The 20,574-nt window shown below is 43.5% G+C and overlaps 1 protein-coding gene across 1 annotated transcript; it reads left to right on the forward strand.

Annotated features, from left to right (window-relative positions):
* Positions 1-576: 576 nt before the first annotated feature.
* jph2 (junctophilin 2) lies at positions 577-20,455 on the forward strand. The gene is made up of 6 exons (XM_010875206.4): positions 577-1,472; positions 2,962-3,796; positions 12,168-12,286; positions 13,495-14,447; positions 16,906-17,000; positions 17,265-20,455. Exons 1-5 carry the CDS (start codon positions 1,094-1,096, stop codon positions 16,984-16,986), a joined length of 2,367 nt encoding a protein of 788 aa, XP_010873508.2. The 5' UTR covers positions 577-1,093; the 3' UTR covers positions 16,987-17,000; positions 17,265-20,455.
* The last annotated feature ends 119 nt before the right edge of the window (positions 20,456-20,574 follow it).

The following is a 20,574-nucleotide window of genomic DNA, read 5'->3' on the forward strand; positions in this document are numbered from 1 at the left end:
CATTCCACTTCTGTAGTGCAATTTAAATATTTTTCTTGTTTTGAATCACAAACAGTGTATTGATTTTTCCGTGCCGGTAGATGGTACGACTTTTACATGCAAGACTTGAGCAATCAGGATCAGATTCACTGGACCGTAGTGCCCAACACATCCCTAGCAAGCCTCCAGGCGGCGCTCATGCAGCTAAGAGTGAAAGCAGGCTAACTAATTGATGAAAGGCTGTGCAGAATATGAAATGTTTCGAGAGACATTCGGCTACTAGAAATAGCAGGAATTCTTGTTTTGAAATGCGTCAGATCAATAAAGGAATAAGAGTGTGGTTTCAGTTTTATGACAACTACATCGATCATTTAAAGTTTAGGCAATATTTATTTGCATCCAATTACTGAGGAGTAAAGCCATAGATTGACAAAATAAATATAAGCTCGGGGCCTATTTTAAATGCATCAGATTGTGTGACTGTGGATAGACCATACGCACGCGCAAAAAGTGGCAAGTGGTCTGGCATGACTCCTAGTAGCGGAGTAAGGATTGGGTTGTATTTTTGGAACAGTGTGTGTGGAGCCTTGTTAGGGCTGCTAAAACATTACCAACAGCACCAACTGTTTGGAGATAGCAGCGCCAGAGTGAGGGGCGGCAGGGACAGGAAGGGGGCTTTTCTATGGCCACCTTGGACAGCCATGCAAGATCCCAGGCTCAACCAAGAAAAGAAGACAAAATAATGGCATACTTCTTTTATTTCTTGGGGGGGGCAGCTTTAAGAAATCTTGCTCAGTCAGCACAGAGCCTGTATGAAGTTCATGACTCTGAAATCGAACGGGAATCAACGGAAGAAAAGTACTGAAGTAATCCAAGGGAATACATTAATTGAGCACAAAATTATAAAGGGAACATTTCAAAGACAACAAAAACCAAGAGCAATATAAAATAAATGTGATGCACATTGCCAGGAATATGCTAATTAGTTTTTGATGAAATTTGAATGTGGATACCGTCTTGCAGAAGAAAAAATATTTTGTCCAATTGTTTGAGTCATTGATTTGACTTCACCTTTGAAACTAGAATTGTTGGCAGCAGTCACAGAAGGGAAGGCATGAGTGGAGGTCGTTTTGAATTTGATGATGGCGGAGCTTATTGTGGTGGTTGGGAGGGTGGCAAAGCCCACGGGCATGGGATCTGCACGGGACCTAAGGGACAGGGCGAGTTCTCTGGCTCCTGGAACTACGGGTTTGAAGTGGTTGGAGTCTACACCTGGCCCAGCGGGAACACCTATGAAGGTTTCTGGTCGCAAGGGAAGCGCCATGGTCTAGGAGTTGAGACCAAAGGGCATTGGGTTTACAAAGGAGAATGGACTCACGGCTTCAAGGGAAGGTATGGCTTAAGGCTTAGCGTTGGAAGTGGGGCAAAGTATGAAGGAACATGGAATAATGGATTGCAAGATGGATATGGCACGGAGACATACGCTGACGGAGGTATGACTCTTTTTTTATGCGCCTTGTCCGGTATCTGGTGGAGCATGGTCTTGATCACTCAATCACGTACAGTACTTACCTCATAGACATAGCGTGTCAAATGTCTAAAGCGCGTCAAAAGTGTTTATTCGGGTATCGGGATTTTATAATAGGCCTATGTAATAACACTGATTACATTTTGTCACCACTTGCCTCATCTTGTCTTACTTGACATTTCGAGAAGGCATTTTGGTTAAAGTTGCATTTATGACAAACGTTCTTTTTGTTGTTGTTAATTCTGATTTATCCAGGTGCAGATACAGATGTACGTGATTATCTAGTACCATAGGTTAGCACAATACAGTAAAACACCGATGTTGTGTTGGTGAATGACTGAATCAGACCTGCAATAGTGAACCAAATGGAGGAACCCAAGTGTTGTTGCAGATGGTGCGTTGGAATCATGCCCATCGCTAAGGACCTCTTGCCAAACGATAGTGGCAGTGAATGGAATAATCGCATTTCGTAGAAAAGTGTGTCTTGTTATGTCAGATGACAGGCTAAGCTCTCTTTGTTTTTAACTAAAACTTAAAGTTTCACTCACACCTGTACCAAGTATTTGGCGCCTAGTAGAAGTGCTGCTTTAGGATCTGCCCCCCTTTGTCCATATCATTTTATTCATGACCATTCCCTAGTTTCAAAGTCCCATTTCTGAGCTACTCCAAAGAACTGGTGAGAGTGAAATAACAGTAACAAGAGATATAAAACAAATTGCTAAATACTTTGACTAAATGAACAATAGTTTAGTCAGTGTAGGCGACAAATGAACATAGAGACTTGAACCAGGCTATATTTTCTGTTATTGTAACTGTACAGTTGAACCTGCTGAGAGATCAAACCAATCATATTGGTGGTGGCAATGTCTGTTTAAAGCATGTGTGCCTTCAGTGGCTTACTCATCAGATTTTGGCCCATTTGATTGGTTGATTGGGAGGTTCAGGCAGCATGTGTCTGGAAGTAATAATAGTCTAAATGCAGGCTGCTGTGTCCTTTTGGCCTCATAGTCCAGCTACAGCTAAACCCAATGGCATCCAGACACGTCTGATTTTGAACGAGAGACTAGACCCGTGATTAGTGATTAACATACTGTATATAACTTACCCTGTCCTCACTGACACAAAAGATTGGGCTACATATCAAACCATAATGACACATTGTCAATTTAAAGGACTTTATAGTGCAGGAAAAGGAAAAAAATGTGTCAGTGCTCTCTGGTTCCTCAAATACGTTAATTATACTCAAGGTTTATTTAACATTATAATTATGCAATACATTCAAAATAACTTCGGAAGTATCTTGCAATGACCTGAGTAACGGTGATGATTAGGCAAGTCCACACATATGGAGAAAAAAAAAGTTTAGATCACCTGGGTCTGTTTATGAATACTTTGTTTATTTCATCTCATCCTGTTTTCTACCATTCTGTCATTGCCCCCCTGCGTCTTTCCAGGCACGTTTCAGGGCCAGTTTACAGGTGGCATGCGACATGGGTACGGAGTACGTCAAAGTGTTCCTTACGGCATGGCGGCGGTGGTTCGCTCCCCACTCCGTACCTCCCTCACCTCCCTCCGCAGTGAGCACAGCAACGGCACCCTGCTTCAACAGGACATCCCGGTAATCACCGCAACCAATGCCGCCGGCCAAGAGACCCGGGTCACCACACCCACCCAGCTGGGGCCGTCCCGGGGCGGCTTCGCCCTGACCCTCCAAGTCGACCCGGACGCCGTCAAGCCCAAAAAGAAGGGCCTGTTCCAACGGGGGTCTCTCCTTGGTAAACTGAAGAAGTCCGATTCCCGCACTTCCCTGTCCAGCGTGAGGAGTAAACTAAGCTTCCTGGGAGCAAGGAGCGAGTCGGCAATGAGTTCGGCGGCCAGCGATGTGGCCAGTGATGCCAACTCCACCATCAGCCTGGGAGACGAGAGTCTGGCTGGAGGCGAGGACTTCCCCCCGGTCGAGGCCGACATCGACGCCACCACCACAGAGGTCTACATGGGGGAGTGGAAAAACGATAAGCGCTCGGGTTATGGAATAAGCGAACGGTCCAGCGGGCTGAAGTACGAAGGCGAATGGCTGGACAACCAGCGGCATGGCTATGGCTGCACCACCTTCGCGGAAGGCGGGAAGGAGGAGGGAAAATACATGAACAACATGCTGGTGAAGGCCATGAAGAAGAGGGTGATCCAACTGAAGGGAACCAAGATCAGGCAGAAGGTGGAGCGCAGTGTGGAAGGGGCTCAGCGGGCGGCCGCCATCGCCAAACAGAAGGCGGAAATTGCTGCATCCAGGTAAGGGATCGAGGGGGCATCTCTGGGACTGACTAGCTCATCATGATCGGACACAATGTTCAGTCCAAATCAGTAGCACAAAAAATAACTCTCACACCATTTAGAGGTTGTGTTTTCTCACACGTTAAGATCATCAGAGTTTTATCCCCCCAAGTGAGTCCTAACTAAGACAGCAGCATGCATAGTAGCCTAAAAGCAACACAATAAAAACACAACATGTGACAACAATGAATGGGAGTTAAAAAGTTGCAACATAATATGTATCCCTATTGTGTTATAACTGTTTCTCATTAATTATGTTTAACCATATAAACAATGACCTACCTACTGAAAAACAAACTAAAGTATACCACAAATGAAACAGAACTCCCCCTTGCCTCATCTGCCCTCTCCCACTGTCCCTTTTAACAATTCACCAAGAAATGCGTTCAGAAAAGCACGGCTCCGTTTGATTGTACTAGTTGCTAACCCCATAGAAGCACGTAGACAAGAGGGATATTGAAATTAACTAAATGCTAAGAAGAGGGTTATCTTGGTTAATGAAGACACCCTTGAGATGGTTAGAGATTGTGATCTCTGACTTTGATCACAATAGGAGCCATTGAGGACAGAGCAAAAGGTTATTTGTCTTTGCACAGTAAACAGTCTGTTGAACAGTTAGTTACATTGTGCTGAGTCTTTCTGCCTCTGCAATGTTTGATCGAGCCTTTGATCAGAGATTGGGCCTGAATTCTTGGAATTGTATTTTATGTTTCGGCATCGAGGTGAAGAGTTTTTCTTGAGTAAGCCCCAAGGCAGAGGTAGGCCCTTCTCTCTCAACTGTAACTGATTCCGTGACATTTCCTTTATCTCTTATGTTCACATCATGTGTGTGGCGTGAGGTGTTGTGACAGGACATCAGTGTGGACATGTGTGTGGCGTGAGGTGTTGTGACAGGACATCAGTGTGGACATGTGTGTGGCGTGAGGTGTTGTGACAGGACATCAGTGTGGACATGTGTGTGGCGTGAGGTGTTGTGACAGGACATCGGTGTGGATGTGTGTGTGGCGTGAGGTGTTGTGACAGGACATCAGTGTGGACTAAAATGTAATGGCGCTTACGAAAAAGGCTGTTGATTGAGACTTCTCTATTTGTATAATACGCTGGAAGGGAGGGAAACGTCTTTGGCATCTCGTTAAAAAAGCTTTTGAGAGCTCATGTTGTCTCTTTCTCACATGCTTATGCTACTACACCGAGATTCAGTTGCCGGCGCTCAGTGCTTCACCATAGAAGGCAGCGGCATTTAGATCAACTGTGAGTCACAGCAGCACATGAAATAAGCCCTATGTTTACAACAGTAGGCATGTTTCCGAAATCACACCCTATTGTGTTTATAGGGAACTTGTTTGATTTCGGGCTCTGGTCGAAGTAGTGCGCTATATGAGTGATAGGTTGTCGTTTGGGACGCACGCTTATGCTCTCTGGCTGATGAACTACAGATCCTGTCCTGACTCCTGGGGAGATGGAAATGTAAATATTTCACTACAGAGACATGAAGTATTACAAGAGTTATGGACCTGTTTTTGTATTGTCTTGAAGCTCAGCTACATCATCTTCCACAGCCGGGCCTAGTCATGAAGACTCCATGAATAGACATTTGAAAGCACTAGAAACCATTTGATGGTTCATCACCCAATAACATCTGGAAACAGATGCTTTGTGGATTAAGGACACCACGCTCATGACCTGATTTATGACAACATGATGACCTGTCTGTTTTGGGGTATTTTAGGGATGAAGCCAAATCATATCGTCCTATATATCCAGCTAAGGTTTTGTGGGACCCTGACCCTCCAACAATCAGTTCTGCAGCATGGATGCAAAATATGTTTGTGCCTGTTCATCATACTCTGGGAATAGTCTGGAAAACACTAAAGTGGACTAGAAAAGGGCACACAAGTAGGAAGTTATTCAGTTACCTGTGGGGAGAATAATTTTCAGCTGAAGCCCTCTGCTCGATTGTTGTGGGTTGGAGGACCGGACAGGGCAGCTATCCAGGATGGTGTCCTTTTGCCAGGCATGGAACCATGTCCTTGAAAGCATAGCAGCAGTGCTCTGCCCACAGCCCAGGCAACAGCCACATTGCCAGGGCCAACCAACCAGCAGCCCCTGTGCCACTGTTAAGTCCAGGGGTTTATAAATGCAACAGGTTTTATTGAGACACCCAGCCATCTTCTGGTTTAGGTTAGCTAATGATCCCTTCATCCCCCCACTGTACCCCTACTCTGACTTTCTGCCTCAACTGTACCCCTGCTCGGACATTCTGCCTCCACTGTACCCCTGCTCGGACATTCTGCCTCCACTGTACCCCTGCCCGGACTTTCTGCCTCTACTGTATCCTTGCCAAGACATTCTGCCTCCACTGTATCCCTGCCTGGACTTTCTGCCTCTACTGTACCCCTGCCCGGACTTTCTGCCTCCACTGTATCCCTGCCTGGACTTTCTGCCTCCACTGTACCCCTGCCCCAGACTTTCTGCCTCCACTGTCTCCCTGGCTAATCTGGAGGGTACTGGATCATATTTTATGCTCAGATACAACTAATTGCCTCTGAACTCAGTCAATGACTTTCATGGTTAAGCATGCGTTTCACTTTCTGAAGACCAGACTGACGGCAAAACTGCAGTTCTGGCCGGGCAGAGTGTCAGTAGGGGAGATACCCAGGGTTTGGTGATGTCTATGGGTCGCAGACTCCGAATACTTTTGATACCATGAAATGCGGAGGACTAGGAACAAAACAGGCCGTCATTTCTAAATGGTTCATCCGATATGAATGCAAAAATTCCCTTAAATCAAATTTAACAGTCTTCCCTTTAACTGATAGTAAAATCCAAAGTGTTGGAGTACAGAGACAAAAAATCCAAACATGTCAAAAATACTTTTCAAGTTCACACACTTCAAAGTCTATAGAAAGTGCTGTATCTGGTAGTGCAGGCCACCGCAGACTGGGGTTGTCTGGGTGTAAATTATGTACAAACAGAGAGGGAATGTGTTACTAAAGGAAAGAAAAGGGAGAGGAGGAGAGCCAGGCCTAGGGTACTCAGTATGAATCAGAGGCTTGACTGACTGGCTGACTAAATATGGGCAGGCGCACGGTTGCTGTATCACAATCGCAGGGGAATGCAGGCAACAGCTGATTGCTGTTGCTCTTCAGTCTTCAAGCCCAGTCAGAGGCAGACACAGCCAGAGGATGTTTTCTCCGCTAAATAGCCTGACACGGGGGCCCGCTGAAATCGCATCACACTTTACTCAAGAAATAGTATTGCATTCTTAGAAAAAGTAGGTATCTAGAACCTAAAATGGTTCTTCCGCAGTCCCCGTGGTGAAACTCTGTGGGGAACGCATTTGGTTTCAGGTTGAACATTTATCTGTTCCTTGGTGAACGCTTTTCATGGTGGGTTCTACACTGAACCCAACATTTTTCCGCACGGTCCCCAAAATTGTTAATTGGAACCAAAAATAGTTCTTCGGAAGGACGTTTAAGAGACTTAAATGTAAGAGTGGAGTGTGCTGTCAAACAACTAATCAATTAAATTGTGATGAAGCACAAGAAGTCTGGATTACTTCAATGACTGCTGTTTTTTTTTTAAGACCTTACTACCGAATATGGCAACAATGTTAGTATTTGTGAATGGTCAATCGGAGTAATTTTTAACCACACCCCTGGCACAACCGACTGATTAGTAGGCAGCAGACAAAGACCCAGACCATGGTTTAAAGACAAAAATAATTTAATAATTTCATGTACTCTACTGGGCTTGATTGAGCATGCCTGAGACAATGCAAAACTGCATTACCTAGCATTGCTTGAAGGCTGAAGCAAACAATACAATTATTTGAAAAAATTCCAAATAGTATTTGAAACACTGGTCTGCGAGCAGCAATTCATGGACACAGTCAGTAGCCTAGCGGACAGGCAACACGTCATGGACACAGTCAGTAGCCTAGCGGACAGGCAACACGTCACGGACACAGTCAGTAGCCTAGCGGACAGGCAACACCTCATGGACACAGTCAGTAGCCTAGCGGACAGGCAACACATCATGGACACAATCAGTAGCCTAGCGGACAGGCAACACATCATGGACACAGTCAGTGGCCTAGCGGACAGGCAACACGTCATGGACACAATCAGTAGCCTAGCGGACAGGCAACACATCATGGACACAATCAGTAGCCTAGCGGACAGGCAACACATCATGGACACAGTCAGTAGCCTAGCGGACACGCAACACATCATGGACACAGTCAGTAGCCTAGCAGACAGGCAACACATCATGGACACAGTCAGTAGCCTAGCGAACAGGCAACACATCATGGACACAATCAGTAGCCTAGCGGACAGGCAACACATCATGGACACAATCAGTAGCCTAGCGGACAGGCAACACATCATGGACACAATCAGTAGCCTAGCGGACAGGCAACACGTCATGGACACAGTCAGTAGCCTAGCGGACAGGCAACACATCATGGACACAATCAGTAGCCTAGCGGACAGGCAACACATCATGGACACAGTCAGTAGCCTAGCAGACAGGCAACACATCATGGACACAGTCAGTAGCCTAGCGAACAGGCAACACATCATGGACACAATCAGTAGCCTAGCGGACAGGCAACACATCATGGACACAATCAGTAGCCTAGTGGACAGGCAACACATCATGGACACAATCAGTAGCCTAGCGGACAGGCAACACGTCATGGACACAGTCAGTAGCCTAGCGGACAGGCAACACATCATGGACACAATCAGTAGCCTAGCGGACAGGCAACACATCATGGACACAGTCAGTAGCCTAGCAAACAGGCAACACATCATGGACACAATCAGTAGCCTAGCGGACAGGCAACACGTCATGGACACAATCAGTAGCCTAGCAGACAGGCAGCCCAGAATGCATACTAGAGCAGCCTTCCTTGCGTCAGCAGTGGTGTCAAATGGTTCCATGGATATAAATATGACCATGTTCATAAGTAGGGATAAGGGGTTGCCGTGTACATTTACCACACCTAGCAGTAGTCAGGTGTCTAACCTTACATGTGGCAGTGCTGATATGTACATTTTGTCTCAATAGAGCCAATCATATTTTATGTAGATGATGTAAATATGAGCGATCCTGGTGTTATTGTCTAGTCTGACCTGTGCACTGAATGAACCCCTCTCTCGAGACCTATTTAGGGTAGATCGAATCTTGATGAGTAATGTGAAGATGCAAACTGTACATCAGTTGCATTAAATAAACTCGTATTGCTTTAAAACATTCACAGTACGTCTGCCATTTTCCTGTTTGTATTGTTTAAAATCAGTCGAGCCAATGAAAGTCTGATGCTGAGACTAAGTTTCATTAACTAGGTCAGAGACAATGAAGTTGTTGTCTGGCATAAATGTACAAAGTTCTTGTCCTATCAGAGTACAGGTTCCTCCTTGAGAGGCCAATAGATAGTATAAGGCTGCCCTGTTCCGTAGTGCAAGCAAGCGTACAGCTCCAGCTCCTTAGAAATCAGAATCTTTTACCCGAAACAACCCCCAGATAGTCTTATATCCAGACTGGTTTGTCAGGTAGAACATCCATTCTGCTAGTATTACTATAAAACCCTTACACTGCAATCATTTTAATACCCCACTCATCTGTAGAGCTCAAATGACTAGCCCGTAACGAGAGAGAATCTCCTATGTCTTGTAAAGTCTAAGCTGTTAGGGATCAACAACATTGCATAAACTCCACATTACTGGCTTGTATGACAGACACAACATACCATTTTTGGTTTCTCTAATATAATGTTTTTAGCCTCATGTTATGGTTATGCTTGTCATTGGCATATGCTGTGGAGTTCAGCATTAAAATGCATAAGAAAAGTTCAAAAGAAGATACAGAAACTGTCTTCTAAAAATATAACCCATGGAAATGAGTGATGGGGTTTCTGGACACATCTAGTATCAGCAAAAACCTAAACTAGCTTAAAAAAATAAACAGGAAATGCATCCAACAAGTCTGTAGAGTCACAACTAAATGTCCTGTGTAGCTAGAGCATGGTGTTTGCAATTCCAGTGTTGTGGGTTTGATTCCCAAGGGGTGTTAACCACATTTGGTTAACCACTGTTGTGGGCAGTATTAAAAAGTAATTACTCGTGAAGTTACTATGATTAACTGGGGATACAAGTGTCTGCTTAATTGAATGAAACCAAATAATCTATACTTTAATAGAAAATTATTGTTTGATTTGAAATGTGTCAAAGTTTAGGTGAGTATATAATATGAAAGAATACACAAATAAAGCATAACTGGGACCTAAGATGGTTCATCACCCAATTACTATTGTAGCACAGCTTTGAAATGGGCCTAGTGCTCTTTCAGCAAAAACTCTCTCCTCCATCTTTCCTCACTTTCCTGTTTATAAAGGATGAAGTGTAAAAACACACATATATCAGATTTCATTGAACAGGTCTGTTTGACCAACTTCTACGGTCATTCTTGTGTAATATGAGTTGGCCAACTGGCACACCAATATCTGGGACCAGGTTACAAACCCATCATTGTGGCCTGATCTCAGATCTGTTATTGCGCCTACACTGATGGTTTATTTTACAAGAAATCTGAAAGGACTGGACTCTCAGGAGGGCTGCTGCAGGTAGTCAGGAAGCACCATCTGTCACGACACTCCTCCCACAGCACTGCGCCGCTTGCCAACCCATAAGAACAGACTGCCATTTTAGGAACCTCGGAACACCACACAGACCACATCATAGTTATGTGTTCGTGCAGGATCCCGTCCTGTATCTGTGAATTTAGCGTTTTGGGCCCATCCACATCTCACTACACTGTTCTGTTACAACGTGAAACCGTGGCTCTGGTTTGAAGATCCACAACTTGCATTTTGAGCAGTACTTACAGTTTGCCTGAGATCTCAATTAAGTTATTTCAGATGCTAGTTCATAGGCTTCTTACAGCAGATGGACTAGTCATCTGTTCAGTAGGGGAATCACTGCTTCTCTGCAATTTCATCAAGCTCTCAGTTCGTCTGAAACGACCACATAATAAGCAGCAGAGGAGCCTTCAAAAAAGATGGATGACTTAGGGTTCGGACAGGTGTTGATCTATTATCCACCATCAACACAGTGACACTCAGCCTCCTGTGGTATAATTGTTCCTTTGGGGAAGTGCCCCCCCACCCCCACCCCCACCCACACCCCCCACCCAAAGTGTTCAAGTGGACGGATCTATTCTGAGCCACCAGTGTTATGTTACACTATGTCAAGTATTCACAGAGTTGCTAAGACTCAACCCAGTGTGAGCATGGGATGGATAGCAGTAGCACTGAACCCTCAACACACTAGTCCCTCCACAGAGGTCGTATAATAACCCTGGGGAGGTTTTAGATTACTGGAGAAAAATCGACGAGAAAAGATGTTGGTAGAAGGAGTCTCCCATAGTATGTTTATCTTGGGTAAATAGCTTTAAGTGCTGGCAAGCTCCCACTTCTTTTGAAACACATTTATTTCATGCACTGTTTTCTGGTCATTTAGTCACACGGGCACATTGTGAAAACATGATGCACCGTAGGTGCTTGACATTTCATGAACTTCTGTTTAGTGTATGTTTTCAGAGGGGTTGTGACAGTTGAAGTTGTGCAGTAGTAAATAATCATACCTTTTAATTCGACCAGCAAGAGACTGTTAAAATCAAATGTGCCTGTGTATATTTAGTCTGCATATTTGGTTGTATCCTTTACAGTATGTATATAAGCCCAAGCTAATCCATAATATACTGTATCTGTGAAAATCGCATGAAGTAGAGGACAACAGGACACTTTCTAACCACACTGGCAGTGACTCACACCAACTCATTGTCTGGGTTGAGGTGTTAAAAGAGTAATTTATTTCTGTTCCAGCTCTCTAATGGCAGAGCAGGACATCCACTCCTGCTAATAACAATAATAATAAACCTTGTGACCGACCAATGATCGAAGGGCTTTTAATACCGTAAACAAAAATCTCGGAAGGATTAATTGTTACTGTTTTTTACTGTTTTTTTCTTTTTCTTTACTTGCTTGTTCTTTTGGTTGTTAGCAGTATTGATCTCCTGGACCACAGGGCTAGCAGGGTATACACTCTATATGTGAGATGTTCTCATAGCTTTTTATAGTCCAGTGACATAGTATCTTTCCAACAGAAGAGACGGGGAATGAGGCCTATTCAGGGCTCGGGTTTGCAATGGCAACAGCGACAACATGAAGTACAGCAGAAGTGCAGTCGAAATCCCCAGGATCTGCTTAACAGTGTATGTACTTTTAAGTCCAAAACCTATCATGGCTTTTTGCTCCTTGCAGGACAGCCCATGCTAAGGCCAAGTCCGAAGCTGCCGATCAATCCGCTCAGGCCTCCAATCAGGAGTCCAACATCGCCAGGGTGGTGGCCAAGGAGCTGTCCCCGTCATTCTATCAACCAGGTACGTGGTGTGGCGATCTCAACTGTGGCCGTCAAGGGCATAATACCATCATAAGCAGCAAGACCCATGCGACGAGATGCAGGAGTATCGTAATGGAATAATTTTAAGAGCCTTATTTAAAGTATTGCGAAGGACATTGTATGAAAGCACAACATTTTGAAAGCAATGTTCCAAGCATCCATGTGGCTGTATTGAACGTTAGATAGGTAGGTCTTGCTGCTGTTGTAGCTGGTCCTTGCTTGGCTGAAGCCGGCTCTCCACAAAGTAGTCACCTTTAAATGTCTAAAAAAAGGAGCGTGTTGCTTGGGCACAGAGGGATCATATCGGTTTCCTTACAAGTTTCTACAAGGCCTTTGCCCACACAGTCAGGACCCAAAGAGGATACCTCAGCATTCTATCCCCTCTTTTTGACTCACTACTCACCCGGGACTTAGCTCAGAAGTACTTAGAACATCCAAATAGACACTGATAAGAAGGTGTCACTGCCCAAAATGTCCACGTGTTATGGTACAAATAGACAGGGCCACAGTGTGGCTGAATTATATTGTAGGTTGTTCATCAAAGAACCAGATATGCTAATAGTTTAATTTGGTCATATCCAGTTTAGCTGTTATTTTAAAGGTTCCCTCTGGGAGATTTACTGCTTAAAGTATCAGGTTTTTAATCAGACTGTGAGAACTATGAATAATCAATCTTAATTGGATCTTTAGTGGGATATGCAGTTGCAGCTGTAGACAACCTACGTTAAACTTTCTGGAAATACCTCCTTGTGAATGTACTCTGTGTTAAAAGCAGATGGAGTGGCTCAAAGTACAAATATAGACCCCTGCCAAACATAATCCTCTGTGAGACCCCAGAATATTTATTCTCCTCTGACTGTACGTCTAAGCTAGTAACCACCAAAAATATTTAACCGTAATAAATTTTAATTAGCCTGATATTTATTATTATATTACATCTAAGTCATTTAGCAGACACTCTTATCCAGATCAACTAATAAGTGCAATTTGGGTTAAGTGCTGTGCTCAAGCGCACTAAAACAAATTTTTCACTGTCACTTTTGTGTGATTCGAAACAGTGACTTCTCAGTTATTGCCTCAAAACTCCCTACCGCTGAGCTAATTGCTGTCACTAGTCTGATCTAGTTCTACCATAATATTATTGGAAATATCATCAAACATTATATCTAATATCCTGTCGCTCCACAGGGCCGGAGTACATAAAGAAGCGAGCACTTCAGGAGATCTCAGAGAGCAATGAAAACGCAGACCCTGTAATACATGAGCCAATGTTAGCAGAGGAGCCGTCAACACCTGCTGAAAGCCCGATGCTGCACGACGGACCGGGCTCCACTCCAGCCCGCACACCGTCGCCTGGCCCAGCAGTCACCCCTCCAGCGTCCAGGCACTCCAATCAGGCCAGCGTCAGCAAAGAGGACCCCCATCTCCTCGGCCCCGCTGGTTGGAACGGAGACAGAGGCACTGGAAGTCGGGGTAGCAGCCGTCCCAACAGCAGAACCAACAGCCGACCCACCACCCCCACGTCCAACGCTGCCGCCCCCTCTCCCGCCCCTGCCGCCGCTCTCCCCGAAGAGCGCCCCGCTCCTGTCCCCATCCCGAGCAGCCGGGGGGGCTCCCGTGCCTCCAGCCGCCTGAGCAACAAGGTGGAGCAGGGCTCCGACCTGGAGATCAAGCCCCTGGAAAAGACCGCTGCAGAGGTTAAAGTTCCAGATGCCGCTCCCTCAGTGCGGACCAGTGTCGCCTACTCAGAAGAAGAAGCCCCACCTCCTCGTCTCGCCCCTAAGGTTTCTCCAGAAACCATCACCCAGGAGCACAACGAGGCTGAGTCCAAAAAAAGAACAGAGTCAGTCAGTGAACAACCGGTCTCCATCGTATCTGAGAGCAAACCCGAGTCCAGAACTCCAACTGTTAGTAAAGCGTTACCCAAGCCTTCACCGTCACCCAAGCCATCGCTGTCACCAAAACGGGAAGCCAGTCCAGTTTCAAAACCTGCCACACCTGTACCAAAACCTGCCACACCAGTGCCTAAAGCTGCCAAGCCAGCACCTAAGGCTGAACCCAAAGCAGAGGTCAAGCTGATGAAGAACATGGTAAAGAGCCCAAGTACAGGTGAAGATATAGAGCTAGCAGAATTTGAGCAGGTATGTACTTTCAAAGACTTAGAATCTAAGGCTGATGTATTCAATCCTGTCCTCAGGTACCCCTAGCTATTCCTCAGGTAACCCTGGCTATTCCTCAGGTATTCCTAGCTATTCTGTGTATTTCAACTATTGCAGAGCTAGCACACCTGATTAGTCTTGTCAGGTAACCATCAAGCTGTTGATAAGTGAATCAGGGTAACAATTGTGCAATGTTTGGGTGTCCCAGAGTAAAGGGTTGACAATCTAGGTTCTAATGTAATGGTCAGTTTTAAGAAACATTTGGGTCAATGTTATGTAGTATATTCTATAATGACCTGAATTGTTGAAGTAGGCTTATGTTAAAATTCTTCTCTCCTCTAAGTATACATTTGTAACATGATGTTATTCTAAGACGAAGCTGAGTTAAACAAATTTCTGTACCTATTTAATTTTTTCACTAATATGACAGAAATATTAATCAGGGAGGGCTATGGCAAGAACCGATATAATTTTCAACACAGAAATTAATAATAATGAAAATATTTAGAAAACCAAAAACCTACCTTTCAGTTCAAATTAGCAAGGGCAGAATCTCCCACAAACACACCAATTTTCAAGGTGAATGTAAAGGTGCTGGAAACAAGCAAAACTGGAGAGATTTGACACTGATTCCAGTCAGATGCTAATTTCTTTAACTGTCTTTAATCTGATCATGAAGTGGAACGGTCAAGGCTACAAAGACAAGAAAAGCTAATCATGCACACCTTTGGTGTGCAAATAACAAAAATAATAAACTATAGAAATGATATAAAATATTGTCCCCACTTAGAATAACCCTGTCTAGTTATGCTTGCACATTTTGTCAGTTGTGTTTCTGTTTTTGATACACTCAATCAATGAAATATGTATTTTTTTCTGGTGACCATTCGTAACCCTATATTCAATAGAAAATAGTATGAAGACAACATATCAAATGTTGAAACTGAGACATTTTATTGTTTCTTTAAAAATATATGCCCACTTTGAATTTGATGCCAGTAACATGTTTCAAAAAAGCTGGAACAGAGGCACCAAAAGACTGGTGGAACATCTCACAACTAATTAGGTTAATTGGCAACAGATCAGAAACATGTTTGGTTATAAAAAGAGAGTCCCAGAGAGGACAAGTCTTTCAGATGTAAAGATGGGGAGAGGGTCGTCACAATGTGAAAGACTGTGCAGGGAAAAAGAGACACAATGTAAAATTGCAAGGAGTTTGGAGATCTCATACAGTATATAATATCATTAAAAGATTCAGAGAATCTTGAGAAATCTCTGTACACAATGGACAAAGCTGAATACCTATGATCTTCGGGCCCTCAGGCGGTACTTCATTAAAAACAGACTTGTGGATAACTGTCCTGTGGGATTATTTTCAGGAATCAGGGACGATGCATCCTCAGCGCACATTTCAAAAGCCAGCATCTGTGATGGTATGGGGGTGCATTAGTGCACATGGCCTGGGTGACTTGCACATCTGTGAAGGCACCATTAAAGCTGAACAATATATACAGGTTTTGAAGCAACATATGCTGCCATCCAGACAACTCCTTTTCAGGGAAGGCCTTGCTTATTTCAGCAAGACAATGCCAAACTACATTCTACAGCAGTACAACAGCATGTCTCTGTAGTAATGAGTCCGGGTGCTAAACTGGCCTGCCTGCAGTCCAGACCTGTCCCCCATGGAAATATACATCAAAGGAGACCCTGAACTGTTGAGCAGCTGAAATCCTATATCAAGCAAGAATGGGAAAACATGTAACTTTCAAAACTACTGCAATTGGTCTCCTCAATTCACAAACGCTTACAGAGTATTGTTAAAAGAAGTGGTGATGCAACACAGTGGTAAGCATGCCCCAGTCCCAACTTTTTTTAAACGAGTTGCTGGCATCAAATTCTAAATGGGCATGTATTTTTCCAAAAGCAATAACATTTCTCAGTTTCAACATTTGATATGTTGTCTTTGTAATATTTTCAATTGAATATTTTATATTTGCATTTTGTTTTATATTTGCATTTTACGCAGCATCCCAACTTTTTTGGAAGCAGGGTTGTGCATCAGTATTCAGAAGTAGCATTGGTTTGTCCTGACATGTTGTGGAGTCTTTAGATGCCGTGCAGACCAGCAGTTTGTCTGGGACTTTGGTACTCATCAGCCTGCCCTATAAGGCCTGTACCCTGGGGGATTTTATTTTCCATAGCCCAGACCACCCTTGTGTTGAACACTGCATATGTACAGGCAGGCACAGCTGATGCAGACACTAGGTTCATTAAACTTCAGCGCCAGCCCTGGGTCTGCTCTTTCTGTCAATACGCCATGCAGGATCTATTCTTTGTCATCTCAGTCTGAGAAGTCTGTCAGAAAATGTACACTCACAGCTGTTGCTTTGGATAAGGGCGTCTGCTTAATAACTTCACATTGTGCATGCCTCTTTTCCAGGGTCCGAACACCATCATGGTAACCATGGTGATTCTGCTTAACATCGGCCTGGCCATTCTCTTCGTACACATCTTGTCATGAGACATCGGTGACAGGTAACTAACATGGATGTCTTGAGCGTCCTGCCGGTTCCAGATACACCGAAAGGCACCTGTTGCTTTTGTTATGAAGTAGCTGACTCCCATAACCTGTAAGGAAATATAATTTTTTGATTACGCATCGTGAAAGGTACTGGACTGTTTTGACTCGGAGGTACTTCACAAGGTGATGACGGTAACGATGAAGACAGTGGAGATGATGATGATTCAGATTGTTTTTTACTTGCCTTTATATTTGCCTGCTTGAACTTTCCTCCACAGGTCACAACCGTGCGTTGATGTTGAGGTAGGATTGCCCACATTTTAAGGATGGACCATCCAGAACAAAGAGACTACCAAGTAACTGAAGACGTACATGGAAGGATGCTGACGACAGCACCTCCACACACAGCCTCCACACGAGCCTTAAGGCTCTTCGAGGCTAAACAGACTTTCATGGGCTTGGAATATCTGGAGCCAGATTGAAGGACACAGATGAATCTCAATGGTAAGAAAAAGGGTCTGAATAGACACTGTGCATGTGAAGGTGAAAACCACTGGTGAATTTCAGTATCTACACTGGAGAAGGTGTTGCAAGTTATGCAACGGGTGAAGTCTGCCGAGGATTGAAATGTCACCGTTTTTGAGTTGACTAAACCACTGACACATGTTATATCAAAGGGCTTAACCCTTCGTGTTGGCTAACACTGCTGCCTCAGATAAACGTCAGATTAAAGTGATGCAGAGTGGATAGGTTAGCACCTTAGGGCAGTGGTGCTTTAACCTCTCCTGGGCACCCCCCAGCCGTCTTACAATGTTGTTTTAGCCCTGAACTAGCCCGCCTGAATCAAGCAGCCAAGGGCTTGATAATTAGTTGACCAGTAGATTCAGGTGTGTTAGCTCTGGGCTACATCTGATACATTAAACCGCTCTGGGTCCCCAGGAAAGGTTTGAGAACCACTGATTTAGTGGATTATTAGTTATGTTATTAGATATTTATTTAACTGATGGCTTGCCTATAGAAAAATGTAATCTCCGGGAAAATCTCACAAACTAAATATTCTCTCATTTTTGCCGGACATTTAATAGATAGGTTGATAGATTGATAGACTGTTTTGATTAGTGGTTTGAGGGTAATAATCTGTGTTCTAATATAATGCTACTCTAGTTCATCTGTTTTCTGTTATCTCAATTGCCATATTCTCGAAATGTCTTCAGCAGACATTAGTAAAGACAACTTATGACAGGGCTAGGCAAGAGGCAGCCACTGTGCTTCAACTGCCCCACAGTAGATTTTTTTGGGGACACGCAAGTTTGCCAATTAAAAACCCACCTCAGCAATGCAATTGAATGTACATTTGTATTAGCACATCAAATGCTTTCCAACACAAATTACTGAGTGAGCCAAATTGAAGGTGGTACTGTAGTACTGAAATTGTATTGTATAGTTTAGTGAGTTATTTGATGAAACAGGATGGAGGAAAAATTCTAGGATTTGAAAGGACAATCTGCAGTTGCTACAGTTCATGCCATTGGATGGTAAATCTTTCCATCCATAGTGCTGTCTAAGAATGTAAAATTGGTAAAGTTTCTGCAGACCAATCCATCAGCTTTTAACCGAAACATAGGCGGGGAGGGTACTTTGTTTAAGTTTGTAACTGTGGATTGCCATTTTAACCAGTGGTGTGGTATTGCTTTTCTGGGTGTGTCTGTATGAATTTGGGGGTTTTATGATCAAAACATAAATTAAAACACTCTATTGAATGGTTTGATTTTTATTTTTTTTAATGACTCTCGGTTGAGAGTCAATGACACATTTGGGTGGTTGGAATGTGAAATCTGTCATAAGCAACTGGGGAACATTTTGTGTAGATTCTGAGAGGGTACTTCTTTGAACAAATAGGCTTGCATTGTTAGGATGTAATTGGGAATGGTTATTATAGGATTTTGTTGGTCGGGATGTTTGACAGTAGGTGTACTTTTTAAAATGTTTGCATTCAGAAGAAACAGCTTCTGCTTCAAAATCAATCAAACAAAATTTCTATTTCCTCCTTGTATGCATGTGGGCACTACATGTTTTCTTAAATTTTTTTGAAGTACACATTTAATCTATTAAAGTATTCTATTGTTGTTCTATTTTTTTCATCGTATCCAATCTCACATTTTGTTTTCCAAGTAGAGTCAATGAGACAATACCTCATATTTGGGGAGGAAATGTAATATATTTTAGAGGAACTCCAGGTCTTACATTACCACAGAGCATTGAGATTGTGCACTGTCTAAATCATTATTTACCTCTTTATTTCATGTCCCAAACAGTCTTTTCCCCATAATAAATATATTAAAGTGTGAAAATATGTTTATATTATTATATACAATAATACAATCAAGAGACCCTAAATCAGAAGTGACTTTAGTTGAACCCGAGATTCGTTTAGGCCATAACCCTGGATGGTTCTCATAGAATGCAGGTGCATTGCTGGTCCTCTTCTAAACTGCTGAACTAATGTTGTATATCTCAGTGACTTCATGGTGCAAATACAGTACTTGCAAATATGCCAAAGAACCAGCAGAGCAGACAAAGTCCAATACTTTAGATCCACTAAAAATGTGGGGAGCAGGAATAAAAAGGGTTGTAATTCATACATGGTGTATGGATGTAAATACCCTCAAATTCCAGCTGACAGTCTGCACTTTAACTGATTTGTCACTGTTTTACTTAAAGTCCAGTGTGCTGGAATACACAACCAAACAGCAAAACCTATGAGGCTGTCCAAATACTTTTGCTGTAGACTGCACTGTAATTTAGTACAATGGGCTGTATTCCCCTATGCTGTACAGCATGGAACTGTAGCACTATACTCTACTGAATAAAGGGAAAGTCCTGCAATCTGTTGTACTCTGTTGTACCCTGGCACCCACTGCTGACTTTCCCCTGAAACTGAACAGGGTTGGTTCGGGTCAGTCCCTGGATGGGAGACCAGGTGCTTTTGTAAGTGATGTTGGAGGGTCAGTAGGAGGGACTCTTAAATCTTGTCTTAAACAATTGAATCCTCTTCCCCCAGAGCAGTGAAGGGGGACATTTCACTATATAGAGGGACGTATTTCAGATGTTAAACAGGTGTCCTGAATCCCTGTGGTCCCTAAACATCTCATGTCGCTTATCGTAAGAGACGGGATGTTAACCCAGGTGTCACGCTAAATTTACAATGCGGCACTTATATCACCATGACCACCAAATCATCCCTAGTTTCCAGTTGGCTCGTTCATTCCCACTCCTCCTCCTTGTATTTGAAACATAAAAATTACTGCAATCTATGACGTAAGAGCAAGCATCAGCTAAATGACAAAAATGTTAAACTCTACTGTACTGTGCTCTGCTGTACTGTGCTGTTGAATTAAACTATAATGTATTGTACTTTACTGTACTGTACTCTTCTGTATAAAATTCTACTGTACCGTATTGTTCTGTTCTTTACTGTCATCTCCTGTGATCTACTTTCACTGAACAGTATGGTTCAATTTTGTGAAACAGCCTCCACCCGTAATTCCTTCAGTCTGGTCCTGGCCGACTACATTATATACTTGTTTG

The sequence above is a fragment of the Esox lucius genome, chromosome 12 (assembly GCF_011004845.1).
Source record: "Esox lucius isolate fEsoLuc1 chromosome 12, fEsoLuc1.pri, whole genome shotgun sequence".
In the NCBI taxonomy this organism is placed as follows: domain Eukaryota; kingdom Metazoa; phylum Chordata; class Actinopteri; order Esociformes; family Esocidae; genus Esox; species Esox lucius.

Coding starts and splice junctions, on each gene's coding strand:
- jph2 (XM_010875206.4), top strand. CDS start 1,094: ATGAGTGGAGGTCGTTTTGAATTTGATGATGGCGGAGCTTATTGTGGT. Junction 3,797..12,167: donor GCGGAAATTGCTGCATCCAG/GTAAGGGATCGA, acceptor TGCTCCTTGCAG/GACAGCCCATGCTAAGGCCA. Junction 12,287..13,494: donor CCCGTCATTCTATCAACCAG/GTACGTGGTGTG, acceptor GTCGCTCCACAG/GGCCGGAGTACATAAAGAAG.